The sequence below is a fragment of the Aptenodytes forsteri genome, unplaced genomic scaffold (genome assembly GCF_000699145.1).
Source record: "Aptenodytes forsteri isolate BGI_AS27 unplaced genomic scaffold, ASM69914v1 Scaffold249, whole genome shotgun sequence".
NCBI classification, from domain to species: Eukaryota; Metazoa; Chordata; class Aves; order Sphenisciformes; family Spheniscidae; genus Aptenodytes; species Aptenodytes forsteri.
The window spans coordinates 2,311,885-2,326,906 of record NW_008796188.1 but is presented as its reverse complement, the minus strand read 5'-3'; the positions used below and the strand labels follow the sequence as shown (position 1 = coordinate 2,326,906).

Sequence of the window (15,022 nt, the reverse complement as noted above, 5' to 3'; positions counted from 1 at the left end):
AAGAAGAAATGCAGGTCCTGTACATACACATCCCTTTAACCCTACATCAACTCCCATCACCTTCTTGATTCAGTGCCCTCTCTGTGTTGTCCACCTTTTACTTTTGCCTATCTCATCAACATCAGTTCACCTTTTTTTTCCTTCTTTAGCATCAGCAAGGACAGTTTTTCTTCTTCTTTTAAGTCCACCACAGTCTCGAAACTGGTTTTAGAATTATAATATTTAACAAGAAAGCAGAAAGGAGGCATGTGTGGGGGTGTGTGCACAAGGGGAGGGAAGTTATTTGTATACTTGGTATTAACTTTTTGGGCAAGCTTGGATCATTGTCAAGCTCTTCATAACCGTGAAGGTTAAAATCTTGCTGCTCTTAAAATAAAAGCTGAGAGTCCCATCTAATCTCACAGCATCAACAGCTAAAACTTTAAGGAAAAGTCACTTATCACAGTATCCAAAATAACACTGTGGGAGTTGACAACACTGAATTTTCCTCTAGCTGTCTTCTGAGCCATCTTTTCAGTTTATTCTTTCTTGCAATTTTTCACTCAATTTTTTTTTCCATCTACTGGGCTGGACCATAAAACGAAGCAAATTTCACAGTTCGAGTACAACATCTGTTCTGTGCCGCTTCCCTCAGCTTTAAACACACTTCTTTCTCCTTTTTTCCAGTAACATAACAAACAACTGTAGCTGACCCATTATCTATCCAGTATTTAAGGGCCAGCTTTTGGTGTTGAATCCAACCCTTGACACCTCAGTGGCTTAACTGGGGGAACACAGAACTGTTGTATCATGACTTTGTGGCTTCTCACCCCTGACATCCACCATGAATCATGTCACGCGTGCACGCATGCATTTGCTTTCTGCTTAATTTGTCCTTTTAATGAAATGGAAAAAGAATTGAATCGGGATCCAGAGATGGCGTCCTTCTGTACTTCATGTGCTTGGGATTCTGGGACCCCACTAATTTTGCTCAAGAGCTGATGAGACGCCTGATAAATAGCCTCCCTTTTCACCTCCTGAACTGTCAGCCCCATCACCTGCAATATGCAGATGCATTAGTGAACAAAAGCTCATTATTCATCAATATTAGACATTTTTCAGGGAGCTCCTCCTTTGGGGAATGAGCCCAAATGGGAAGCCGGCTCGATTTAAAAAAAAGATCTGTAATTCTTAGAGATCTTATTCATTATTAACAGAGCATTTCATAATACTGATGAGAATGTCAGAATTCAAATGCTTTAGCTGTAAGATCACAAAAATATTTAACCTGAGTTAAATTTATCTTGATGTGCCTTTTGAGCTGCTCTTTGTTCCCTTCTCAAAGCAGTTAAACTTGCAAACAAATCTGTCTTGTTTTATTGTCAGCAGCAGCTATTCTGCTTAGCATGCACTCTAGATGAATTTATTAACAAACCTATTTTTAACCCATGAACACATAAATCTGTAGAAAGCAGCAACTTGATAAAAGCTCAGGAGTCAGAGTAAAAAATAGAAAAAAAAACAGTGAAAAAAGCTGCATGCCAGGGACCTCCAGGAGGGGACGGGGGTCCTTTACATGTCGTTCTTCATTGTAAAAACCCACAAAATTTAAGTGACGGCAACTGGTCCACATGGTATTAGACCTATCTACATCACTGCGGCAGCGGTGCAAGAGGATTTACACAGCTCGCTGGTTTCCCTTTAAGCTGCTTTAACATCATACCTATTTCCCTGCTCAAGATGATCCCCCTAACAATTAAGCGGGGAACGCAGTGTAGATCATCACAGGACTCTACATTAAGGAAAAGCGTGGCCCCATTTCATATCGGAGTAAATTACAGCACTTCTACAGGAAGATTCAACACAGAAAACAGCCGTTCTTTTAACACCCTTGGGAGACTGCTGCTAAATGACAAAGTGCTGCTTGAACATCACAAGCACTTGGGTAAGCTTTACATACTGGCAAGAAATGTTTTCTGTTTTATTTTGCAGGCTTCCTAAGATTGCCGGAGATTTTCTTACATTCTGCTGCATTCAAGCAGCAAAACTTTACAGTCCACTTCTGTGGGGACGTGAAGTGCAAAGTTCCCCCGTAGCAGCACGTGATTCTTTGACCAGTTTTCTTTTCAGTAGCAGATTTTGAACATTAACAGTTGGCTGCTTTTACATAGTGAGAGCCAAAAAATCCTGGAAGCTATTCAGAGGTTAAAGTCAGGTCAGCGTTTTCACCAGCCATTCTGTTTTACATGAAAAGGATTTAGTGGCTTTCAGGAGAAAGGGCTGACTTGCTCCTATCTCTCCTCTTGGCTCACCTCCTCTCTCCTCCTCCCCCCCTCCCATTTCTTTTCTTTTACAAATAAGAATGTCTAAATTTGAAGATCTGGACCTTGTTAACGTTTTTTGTTACCCTTTCAACATAAGTAGGCTGAACTTCCCTTTACTGTAGAGGATCTAAAATTTCAAAATAAGTCTGTTCTAACCCAAGTGATGCATTTATTAAAGTCATCAGTAAGCATGGAATAGTCCCTGTTCTGTGCAGATTAGAGATACGACACGCTTGTTCTCTAATAACTGAAATTATGTAAGAGGTGACATACAAACGGACAGGAATAACTCCAAGAGGACAAGTCACCAGAGAAAACCTGACTGGTTAAAATTTGGTCTTTACATCCAGATTAGAGCACCAAAATGCCCACTCTATACACCTTAGTGGATAGCTACGCTCTTAATGTGGTTAATTTGGAGTCTAAGGAGCCACACTCTGATTTAACTTTGACAAATTAATGCTGTGTCTAGCAATATAGATACGCAAAATGAGCTCAACTTGTACAAAAACATTTTATGCTAAACAAAAACACATGGAGAGAAGCAATTATGCATAATGGTGTAAGGACTGACTTCCCACGTTGATTAACTGTTTTCTGTCCTTTCCTAAGTCTCAAATATTTTATGAATAGCACGTTAACCTTCTGGGACACGTGTTAAAGCCTCTGTGTTTTAAAATACAAAATTTGGTGGTGATTCACGATTGAGAGATTTGGAGGTGATGCTCGTTGCAGCTCAGGACTGACAGGTGGCAAAGATCAAGAGATCTTCCCAAAACCATAACTTTTATCAAGATGAATACGAAATATATTGGAGCTTCCGACTGCAAAAATAAACTGTCTTGGAGCTAATGAGCTAATAGTTTAAATCACTTATTTGGCTGGGAGGAGTAGGAGGGACCATGACTCAGGAAACACAAAATACCTAGGGAAATGTTTACTCTTTTTCTACACATAAAAATGGCACAAAAACGTAAGTAGTTTTGACAAGGAAATCTCCGACAGATTTACACTTTTGAAGTACCACGTGAAGCTGCTCAGACCAAAAGCCACATCATTACAGTCATCTTTGCAGAGAACAAACACGAGCAAGGGACACGCATACAAGAAGATCTGTATCCAATAATCGAGGAATGCAACCGAAAGGGAAACCTGGTCCCTGACCCTCCAGAAACAAAGGAGCTGATGCGTTCCTGAAGGGGAGAGCAAAGCACGAGGTGGGCTTTGCTTCCTACACGTGGACAATTTGTCTGCTCTGTTCTGTAGTGAAAATAGTTCTAGGGAATTGCTGTCATGCAGAGAGCATCTTTCAAAATTGTTGCACACCCAATTCCCAACCCAACGGGAGGGTAATGACCAAACTGCGCGTCCATCTCCCACGGGAAAACAGCCTCCCCTTGCTCAAACTGACCTTACGCCTGCAGAAGACAACAGAGGTACAGAAAAACAGACCTAGCGGAAAACCTCCTAATTTTTTTTCACTGCTGGAAAGTATAACTGGAGAAGACCGTTTTCCCCACAATTTGTTACAGCTGTCCAGCTTCTATCAAATGCCAGAATAAGAAGGTGTTGAAAATGTTATTGTCAAAGTAAAGGGGGAAGAGGAAAGAAGGGGAGAAAGAGGCTCTTGTTTTCCTTTGAGTGCGAACACTAGCAGAGGAAAGCCTTGTTTTTTTGAAAGCCTTGAAAAGTGCTTCCCCTATTTCACATGAACATATTTTTGCACGACTTTTCCATCTGGGATACATTAACGTAGCCTTGGGATAAGCCACCTTCTTTTATTTTCCAAAGTTTCTATGGGAAAATCTAAGTTCCCGACAGAAGAACCTCTAAGAGAGAATCCTCCTTGTGAGGAGCAAAAAAAAATGTTTCAGACTTAAAAATTAATTACTATAGACCTACTGAAAAAAGGATAGGGTAGAAAGTCTGAGCGAAGAGCTTCAGTGCCTTATCACGTCAGGAATCCAGATCATGCTGATGCTTCTCTGACACACAGGTGTGCCACAAAGGCAACCTGGACCTCCTCTGGCTTTCACATGGACAAGAAAACTCCAGATGCAACCAAACTGCAGCAACCTATGGTTTCATCGCCTTCAGGGTGGCACCTGCCAACCAACCACGAGGGCCAGACAAGCCCAGCATAATAGTGTAGCACGCACCGACAAATCTCATTAGCAAGAGCAGCTCATAAAAGCAGAGCACACGCATTTTTGCCGATTCTGCTGCTCCACTTCAGGCTTCGTTTAAGTCTTAGGCTTAATTCACAGCTCTGCTGAGAGGTAAGACCCAGCTGGAATCAAACATCCACTTTTACTCACCATGATCCTCCAGCCCAACCAGGCTTCAAGGGGCTGCTGTTGGACAGGGTGAAGCTCTGATCGTGGGACATTGTGAGCAGAGAATGAAGGGGGTGTGATACCGCAATGACTTTTCCCAGAATTCATTAACCTACTTCGGTACGCAGCTCAGAATAGCTTACGTATTTGCATTTTAAGATCATGCAGGCAGAAGTGCTACAAAGGTTGCTGTGGCATACAGGAGCTGAACTAAGCCCAGATTTCCTGATCCGCTAAGCAAAATATTAATCACTAGTACAACTAACCTCCCTAAATTATCAACCTTCCTTTCTTTTTCTTTTTTTTTTAAGCACTACATAAACTGTTGGCAAAGTAAAATCTTCTTAGCTGGAGAAATGCTCAACATAAAACGCGTGGCAAGGACAACCAAGCGAGGACCATGTTGTTCTGATGTTACGTAGACATTACTTTTCTCCCATTGTGGCTTTACAGTAATTGAACAGAAATTAATCTGTGTATGTTATTTTCTCAAGATCCTTTACACTTGCAACCTACAAATCACACGAATGAAAAACCGGCTACAGCAGTTACAGAAATTCATGTTAATTTAATCCTGCTCCTGCCCAAGGCTGAGCTTAAGAGAAGCAGTCATTTTTGAGGCACAGAGTCACCGATAAGGTGGCAGTGACAGTCATGGGGCACAGAAGGCAATCAGTCTTTTATATTTATAATAATATAATCCAACAGTATTTGAATTATGAACGTGATGCCATCATCCATTCTCTTTCCTCCGACATCAAAGAACAGTGGCTATGGACTAAATGGCATTAAGGGAAGGAAAATCCTGAAAAAACAGATGCTTCTAAAATTACTTGAGATAGCAGGTGGGGATGGCAGCCCCAAATAACAGCCACTGCCTGGCACTGAGACCATCCCATCTTCCTTATTGGACCAAAAAGCTTGCGTCTCTCTAAATTAGCATCTCCACATTCATAAATGGGCATGGACAGCAGCTGAAGGAGAGGATGCAGAACAAAAGAAAAACTTGGTAGAAAAAACTCCAACAACCTCACTAGAATTAAAGGAGGCAAAAATGTATTGGGAAGAAAGATTGCGAGAAGCAAAAAGGTGAAGATAGGATGCCAAAATAGAAGAAGAAAGGTAAAACTCTTCCTCTTTCACCATTTAAACAAGTTCCAAAACGTTGCATCAAATAGTTTACTTCTCAACCTCATCCATCCCAATTTTCACCAACTCTACGTAGTTTTACCTATGAGTGGAAGACGGAGGGGTACAATTCACCTTCGTCACTGCAGTATTAACTCGAATAATGCAAAACCATCCCATTAATTAGCAAACGCATGTAGATTATAAAAATAAAGCTTGTCAAACCAACACAGTCGATGACTACCTGGCTTTGCAGTAGAGCGAGAAGGAGGAGGATGACAGCACTCACCTATGATACCGCTGTCTCTGCTCTCCAGCGTGGAGGTAGGGCTGGTGACGGCGCCGTAGGTGCAGTCCTTGGCGGTGACGCTGGTGCTGACAGGCGGGAGGGTGGAGCAGGGGCTGCTGGCGGGCGGCGAGGCAGTGCTGCTGGTCAGCGTGGAGCAGGGGCTGATGCGCTGCGTCACGGCCGAGCTCTGAAAAACGGGAACCGGGAACACGTCACTCACCACAGTCAGTCACCGTGGGGAAAAAAGTCTGTCTATAGCTCACGCCTGAGGATTTGCTTTGATGAAGTTAAAAAAGTGCTTCACTGTCCAAAGTGAAAATGTCCGCTGTGCCACCCCGCATCTGTGGAAAACGCAGAGACACTGGGCCTGTTTGCTACTTCATTCCTTAAAGAGAAGAGATTCCAGCTTCCACGTTCAATAGGAAACAGAAAACAAAGTGGTATTTACCAAGAGTCCGATTCCATGCTTTATTAGGAATATTGATAATTTTGTTAATGTTGAACTGAAAGTTAAAAAAAAGCACAAATAAGCAAAAATCATCATACAGTGAGGTATGATATGTGCCTCTATTTAAGTGGAGATCTCCAGGGTGGTTAAGTATACGGCATGATCTCACCTTTACTTACAGCAAGAAACATCATATACAGGAAATCCTACAAAGACCTCTGGGCCATTTCCGTCTGCTCAGAAACCTCTGTGGGGCTGCAATTTTTATTTTGCTCTGTAAATGTTTCCTCCGTTCAAGAAAAACAACAGTGGTTTTACACCCTTGCAAAGAGGAAGCTCGAAATCCCTTATCCAGATATGAGGCAGCCCTTCCCCGCCCAGACATGCTTTCCCCACCAGATAAAGTTTAAAAAAGAAAAAACGTAACAGGGAAAAGGTTGCTCTCCAAAGGCAGAACAAAACAAAAAAAGGCAGCAGCACAAAAAAGATGGTGTTTTGAAAGTTATTTTGGAAAGAGCCTATAAGATACTGTGTGCAAGAAGCTTGGGGGAGTTTATACATCTGATGCTGTGCGCAGAGATTAGTTTATTAAGAAAACAAAATCATTCTTGCATTCAATTTGAAACAAGCTGCGATACAAGACAGAGCCCTTTTTTTAACCACGGGCTACTGGACACATAAGCTTCCCCGGCAAAACGTCCTCGAGCATCTGCAGGCAACAAAAACTGCTGCGCAGAGTCACCGGAGGATGGCAAGTGCAGGAGACGGCTCACCGACCACAACGCTGGGAAGACGCTCTTGTTTACCCAACACAGCAACTTAATCACCCTTACACTGGACTTCAGAGCAATCATACGGAAATAACTTCAAAATGGGCAACTTCAATACTTCCCCTCCACAAAACTAACCCCCGTGCCTCAGACCAGGCATCCTATTCATGGTGTGGGCGTCAGAGGAGCAGGCACCCTCACGGTGGGTCAGTCCAGCGGTCCATCTCCCCTCGAGTAGATGAGGATGCATAAAGTAAGCATTGAAAAAAAAAGAGGGCTTTTGAGCATGTGATCCTCCCTTAAATTTATCTTTCGGCCTCCGCAGAGGGGAGGTGACCCCATCTCCCCATCTCCCCCTTGCTCAGGGGACACTGCAGAACACCGTCATCTCTCTCTCGCACTGCTGCTGTTTCCTGTAGGTAGCCTCTGCAGACAGTATTTTATTCGTTGTTGTAAAATGACACTGGTCCCAAGGAAGGAACAGCAAAGGTTAATTCCCCATTTGGAATTTGCCTAAATGAGATTTCTTTTATTCTGTGTGAATACTTCCCTAGTAATTGTATGGATTTGTATTCCCTTTCCCATGTCATTTGAACCCAAGGTGACCACAGAGAGCATCACGCTTGCAAACTGCAGAACAGGTCTGACATCTAATTTTTTTCTTCCTCACTATTTCATACTTGAAACTGAAAAAATGCCTGGGACAGACTTTTGTCAGTAGAACACGTGAAAGACTTACTGGTTTTTAAATTAGAAGGCAGATACCATGTGTAGCTACCCAGAAGCGATCTAGTTTGTCCAAGGTATCCCAACGGGGCTTGTAAAAATCCTTACTCAGAGTGTAACCACCCCAGCATTCGAGGCGAAACAGCATCCCTGCCAGCGGTGGGACGGGGCAGCACCGAGGCTGGCATCCCCCTCCACTGCCCCACACCTTTGCTTTCACGCCAGCGTGACTGCATCGATCTTAACTTAATTACAGAGTACCCCGAACGTGGATTAGCACATCGACAAACCAGGGACAGAGTGCTAATGTGACAGCTCCACAGGCGTGTTGATATATTAAACAGAGAGATTGCAACACAGTAGAAAATGAACCATTGAGTATTTCCACGATAAGTTATAATCTCCCTCTGGTATCCATATAAAATATCCACCAGGGAATGAGACGGCTGCCACCACGCTGTTGTCTTTTGAAGCACTCACGAGAAGCAAACCCAATGCTCTCCTCTCCCCATCCAATTTGCGGTGCCACTAGTGCATCACAGTTATTGTTATTTTCCATTCTTTTATGTTCTAGGTACTTAGAAATACATCTCTCTTTTCCCCAGTAGTCTTCTAGGAATTGCAGGCAAGCTGACTGCTCTGTAAATTCTGGCTCCGTGTATATTCTGGTTTCACACATTTGTTACATCACCTGTCACGCGCCTTCTCTCTCAGCAAACCTTTTTCATCTTCTCATACTGCAATCTTTTCAGATGTCTAAATACCGTACTGATTTTTGTAAATCTGTTTTTAATTTTGCAAAATTATTTCTAACTCATTAATTCTAGTGGCCAAATTAAAAACTACTTGTGTGTCAGTATTCAGTGAAAACATTGCATTATTTTTCCCCCTTAAAATTGCTGGGGTTTATTATTATTCTTAATATAACCTAACATGGGGCTCTTTTTGGATTGCTGCTATGTATCAAGCAGATGTTTTCACTGAGCTACCCACTACAGTGGGACTGTCTCTCCTGATTTATCACAGCTGACTAGACTCCATCAGTACACCTGAGCTATTAAATTAGCTTTTTCCAATATTCATTTTCTTTAACTCACTAACAGTACAATGAACTGCATCAAGTTTAAGGTAATACAATTTTTGAGGTTTGGACAAGGAAGGCCAAGGGCATCCTGGGCTGCATTAGGAAGACCGATGCCGGCAGGTGAAGGAGGTGATGCTTCTCCTCTGCTCAGCTCTGGTGGGACCACACCTGGAGCGCTGCACCCAGGTCTGGGTTCCCCAGAACAAGAGGCAGATGAGGATACTGGAGTGAGTCCAGGAAAGGACCACAGAGATGACTGAAGGACTGGAGCATCTGACATAGGAGATCCAGAGATATTCAAAACCCAACCGGAGATGGCCCTGAGCAACCTGCTCTGAGCTGACCCTGCATTGAGCAGGCAGGTTGAATTAGACGATCTCCAGAGGTGCAGCATCTAAAAATTTAATCGGCTTACATGTGGGATCTTTTTACGAGGGCATGTAGTGATGGGACAAAGGGTAATGGCTTTAAACTGAAAAGAGGGTAGATTTAGATTAGATATAAGGAAGAAATTCTTCACTATGAGGGTGGTGAGGCACTGGAAGAGGTTGCCCAGAGAAGCTGTGGATGCCCCATCCCTGGAAGTGTTCAAGGTCAGGTTGGACGGGGCTCTGAGCAACCTGATCTAGTTGAAGATGTCCCTGCCCATGGCAGGGGGCTAGGAACTAGATGATCTTTAAGGTCCCTTCCAACCCAAACCACTCTATGATTCTATGATCTTTCAGAATGTGAAGCATTAATACTACTATAAATTCTTTATGGTGAGATTTTTCTACATCCTTGTTTCAACTGTTATTTTAAACAAATCCCTGCTGAAACTTATCTCAGTACTAACAAAATAACATCCACTAACCTTAAAACACAGAAAAATTACACTTTAAAGCAAATTAAAATTCAGTGCAAGAATGGTACACTCATCTTCGCTCCAGCTGATAACACTATTGTTTCATGAAACGCCAAAAGTGATATCCTTATACGTTCTTTTATTTGTAGTGTTATCAATGCAGCTCCTTAACAACAAGCTACTTGCAACTGGAAATTACTAAATAACATGGTATATCACTTGGCATTGATTGACATGTTTTATTTTTGTATTGATATAGAAAAATGTTCCTCTGTGCAAGTTTTAAATATAAATTTCCATTGACAGAACATTCTGTATTATTATTGCTGCTGTTTCATCTGTCACATTTTCACTAAGCTTTGAAAAATTAAATTGTTCTGTCATAGTTTCATTGTCCTTTGTGCCTCTCTGGCAGCCAGTGCAGCTAAAAAACAGTTTCCCAAAAAGTAGGAGAAAAAGGATTTATTCTTCAGCATTTGTGATCTCTCATTAAGGAAAGCACGATTAAGAAAGACACAGCACAGAAACCACGCAATTTCATAGCAATCTGGATTAGAGAATATATCCTTTGACATATTCAAAATAAGGCAACTGAATGAAAATGCAATGTGCCGATTTACAGATTGGGGCAGTTTTAGTGAAAACACCTCTATTCCTTATCTTCACTTTAGCTCAAGCATTGACGAGATTGCAAATAATTACTTTCTCGTTTGAGAAGGCAAAGCATGGTTAGAATAACAAGCAGCAGCCGAGTCCCAGCTTTTGATACAAAGAACGTTTTCTTTCCCAGGCCATGTACATTAATGCATTAAACCCTAGAAAATTGTTCTCATTTTTAAATTCAAGTGCAACCTAGTAGTCAAAGTCTCAATCAGATTTTAATTAATCAATGATTAATGGAAGAATTAATCTTTGCAAATCCCATAAATGTCTCACTGCATGATTTTCAACACCACTTTAAGTAGGGTAGCTGAAGAAATTCAATTTGGGAAGGAGAGTTGGAGAAGTTTTCAGAAGATTTGTTGCAATTCAGAAGCAGCTTTAGCTTGGACAGGACTTGTGCACGGCTCCTGTCCTGAGACAGCCAGCGGTAGATGGCGAAAGTCAGAGGAGGGCCACCAAGACCGTTAGATGGCCAGTTTATGATGTAGGAGGAGAGGCTGATGGAGAGGGTTCATTCAGCCTGGAGAAGAGACAGTGAAACTGCACCTAGGGATAGCTGCAGCCTTCCGCTATCTGCAGGGGGTTGTAGAGAAGACACAACTGTGCTCTTCTCAGAAGTGCAAAGGGAAAGGACAAGACACTACGGTCACAGGTTGTAGCAAGGGAATTTTCTATTAGGTAGAAGAAAAAAGTCCTTCACGATCAGAGTCGTCAAGCCCTGGAACAGGCTGCCCAGAGAGCCTGTTGATTCTCCATCCACGGAGATCTTCAAAACTCGCCTGGACAAGCCCTGAGCAACATGGTCCAACTTTGAAGCTAGCCCTGCTTTCAGCAGGCGGTTGGATGAGATGACCTCCAGAGGTCATTTCCAACCTCGAGTATTCTGCGATTCTAGGCAAGCGCTGACAGCAGGAGACGGTCATGAAGAAAGAAAAAAAATTAACTTGGTAATTGAGGAACCAGCCTCTCTCTATCTTCGCCAGCACATGAATAGCATTCAAAGGCCCTGTAAAACTTTTTCATACAAAAATTAGCACACAGCCCAAGATATCAATCTATTTTAGAGGACAACTCTCTGCTGTTTCTCTTTAGATTTTTCTTTTATTTATTCTCCAAAGACATCTTTTGCTTTAGAGAAAAGACGGGATTTTAATTTTTGTCAAAAGGCAACAACAAAAGGAACCATTTATAGTAGAAAGCTCTGCCTGGCTTTGAAGTATTCAGTTCAAATAGGTGCCTGTTAAAAGTACATTTTCTAGCATAATGTATAGTAAAGTACATTTCAAATCCACCACAACTTGCATAAAAAAATTGAATGAAAGCGTTAAAAGCTTAATGAATGTGTTAAAGGCAAAAACTTTTCAAAAACACATTTCTTGGCTCTCAAGCATACTTTAGCCCGTGCAGAAGATCAAAAACCTTTCGGTTCAAGTCTACAGCATGGGACCGACAGACCCAGGGTGCTGCCCTCCACCCTGCTCTCCCTGCTTTGTGCTAGGAACAGTCCTGGCCTTGGTGGAGCAACTCGTCTCCAAGTTTCCGTCCAAGCGGCACAGACTGGGAGAGAGCTTCACATGTCTCACCAGGGCCACGACGGGCATTCAGCTTGAATGCACAGAAACATCTTTTTGGCTGTCGCTTTTCATAGACCCTTTTTTAGGTAATTCAGGACCTTAAATCAGGTCCTCTGAATTGTGCCCATGCTAAATATCTAACTGACTTGTGCAGAGTCATGCAATGACTGTTAAAAGGAGAATTAGAATTGGGCTTCTGAGTTTCATGCTCTTCTGCTACATACTGGAATATCCATCTGTCAATTTTTTCATAGACCCTTTTTTAGGTAATTCAGGACCTTAAATCAGGTCCTCTGCCCATTGCCCATGCTAAATATCTAACTGACTTGTGCAGAGTCATGTGTTAAAAGGAGAATTAGAATTGGGCTTCTGAGTTTCATGCTTCTGCTACACATACTGGAATATCCATCTGTCAATTAAAAAAAAAAAAAAAAAAAAAAGAAAAAAAAAAACAAAAAAAAAAGGAAAAACCGGTCTCCTAGTTTCATTCTCATCTTACCAACACTGCTGGGAGTGGGTATGTTGCTTAGGCTTGAACAGAAGGAGGGAGAAACTCAGGCAGTTTCCACAAAATCTACATTGAAGCCCTGAGCTTTTTGCTATTTTGCTTTTCAGCCAGCCAGAGGGGATGTAACAAACTCCATCACAATAAAGATTTTATGATTTGCTTTCTGTATCTGTTTTCAAGCATGAAATCACCTTGTTTGGCAAACATGAGCAAAAACTGCGACCATCTGTAAAATCAGGCTATTAGTACTTACATCTCCTTCCTGGAGAAACTGTGAGCCTTTATGTAACATTGCTAAAATACGTTTGAAAAATTGCATGTAAGATGCCATGGAAGTACAGATTATTTTGGTCACTATAATCTCATTAGAAATGCTACCCACTCCCACAGCATTTGCAGAAACAGAAAAACAACAGAAGCTGTTTCACATGGTAGCAGCTGATCCCTGAAACATGTACTGCTGCACTGTAATGATGATTCACCGTTTAACGAGGAGATACAACCTTTTACCTCATAACAATTATTTCACCATTATGAGACACTCAGCTGCCATATAATTAGAAAATAACCACTCTCTCACATGCTGCATTTGGATCATAACCCGTGCAGTTACCGCTGTACAAGCAGGAAGGATTGGAGAGGTCGTACCTGGTTCTCGTCCTGCACCTCCATGCTGTACTGGGGCCCTGGCTGTACCTCCGTGACTTTCTCTCCGAGGAGGAAGCCCAGGCGAGTCATGAGTGTATTTGCTGCCTCATCTACGGATGGAGGGGGTCCCAGCTCCTGCTCAGTATCACCTAAACAAGAAGAAAAACAGATTCAGACAGGAATTGGTTACCTTGGCTACTGCTCAGTGGTTTTACCAACAAAACACCGCTAACTTTTCACGCTGCAATGTCAGTATCTGGGTTTTCAGGTTATTCACGTTATTCAAGTCTGTTTTAACATTATATGCTGGTCATTAATTTTAGGTTATGCATTGCTCCAGCTGTCAATAAATGTTTCTTCTAACGTTAGCTGTTATTTCTCCTCTCATTGCTCATTATATTCTCAGCACCTCCCATGGAAGCAAACACAGCCATCTTGCTTTCCCTGTACCAGAAGCACCAGAGCCACGGGGGAGCGAGATTTCCTGGACCAACAATGGAGAAAGGAGAGCCTTCCCTCTCCTCTCTCACGTAGAAACTACCTCCAAGTTACTCGCAGAGAAACCAAGGCTACACGTGCCATTTTGAAAGCACTCCACGAGATGTAGAGCAGCCAACCTGTGCTTCCAAGTGGTTAACGGCAAAGAACAGGACAGAAAACCCGTGTGCATCTTCCACTGCCATCTGCTGTTTCTGACGTGCTCGCGGTTACATGGAAAGCACTGCTCTCCAGACACCAAACCTCCTTGTGCAGTCACAGTATGGGCCATGATACAAAGCAAAGTCCACCTGCCAATTCCCCATCAAGTCTATAAAATAGGTCAAAAAACAACATTCCAGATAATTTTTCCTAATTTTTTTCTGCCATCTGTAGGAAGAGCAGAACAGACAAGCTTCCAGCCAGCAATGCACACCGGCAAAAAGGCCAGGCACGTATATTGGCATTTCTGTATCTTTTTAGTTTCCTAACAAAAATTTGTGGAGGTTTTTGACTCATAGTATCACGAAGGTAAGTCAGGTTCTGAAAGTCAAGTTCTTCCCTGCTCACACCAGCAGCGGTATTAAAGCCTGAAGGTCAAGTTCTTTCCATGTTACACTGAAGCAATACTGCATTTAGTGCAGTTGTAGGAGCTTAATTAGGATTTGCAATTAGTCTACAGTTAATTATTCATCTGATAATGTACAACCTGGAAAAGAGCCCATCTCCATTTCCCAGCTCCGTCCTGGCTCGGGGGTGCTCCAGCACTCAGCCTGAAGCTACAGTAAAAAGATGTTACTTTGAATATTGCTTTTTGATAACTGTAACTGAAAACCACAAATCACAGAATCTGGGATATGTACGAGATCTCAGAAAATTTAAGCCAGCTGCTTCCAGAAACTCCCATTTAAACTCATAATGTGCATCTCACGGAAGCTTAAGAGCAATTTTTTGGTTTCTCACCTGCACTGCTGCAAATTAAAAACCCTGGAGCATCTCACATGCAACCGAGTCTGTATTCATAAGCACCACCAACTTTGAGAGACGAACATCTGGAGCAGTCTTTACATGGTGACTTCACTGTTATGAAAATGGATTATATAGTATGATAAAACAAGCTGTCTTCTAAGTTATTGAATCCCTATTGTACTGCTTCAAACAACACTGATGTGAATAGGATAGATTTAAGATCAAATTTAGATGGATGGCCCAATTTTCTGAACT

At 42.2% G+C, this 15,022-nt stretch overlaps 1 protein-coding gene across 1 annotated transcript in view; it reads right to left on the bottom strand.

Annotated features, from left to right (window-relative positions):
• TANC2 (tetratricopeptide repeat, ankyrin repeat and coiled-coil containing 2) overlaps positions 1-15,022 on the bottom strand; it is a 224,110-nt gene that overhangs the window by 96,868 nt on the left and 112,220 nt on the right. The window contains exons 6-7 of the mRNA XM_009287889.2: positions 13,322-13,470; positions 6,057-6,243 (exon numbers count right to left, since the gene is read on the bottom strand). Coding sequence (XP_009286164.1) covers positions 6,057-6,243; positions 13,322-13,470 — 336 coding nt within the window. The remainder of the gene's footprint in view (positions 1-6,056; positions 6,244-13,321; positions 13,471-15,022) is intronic.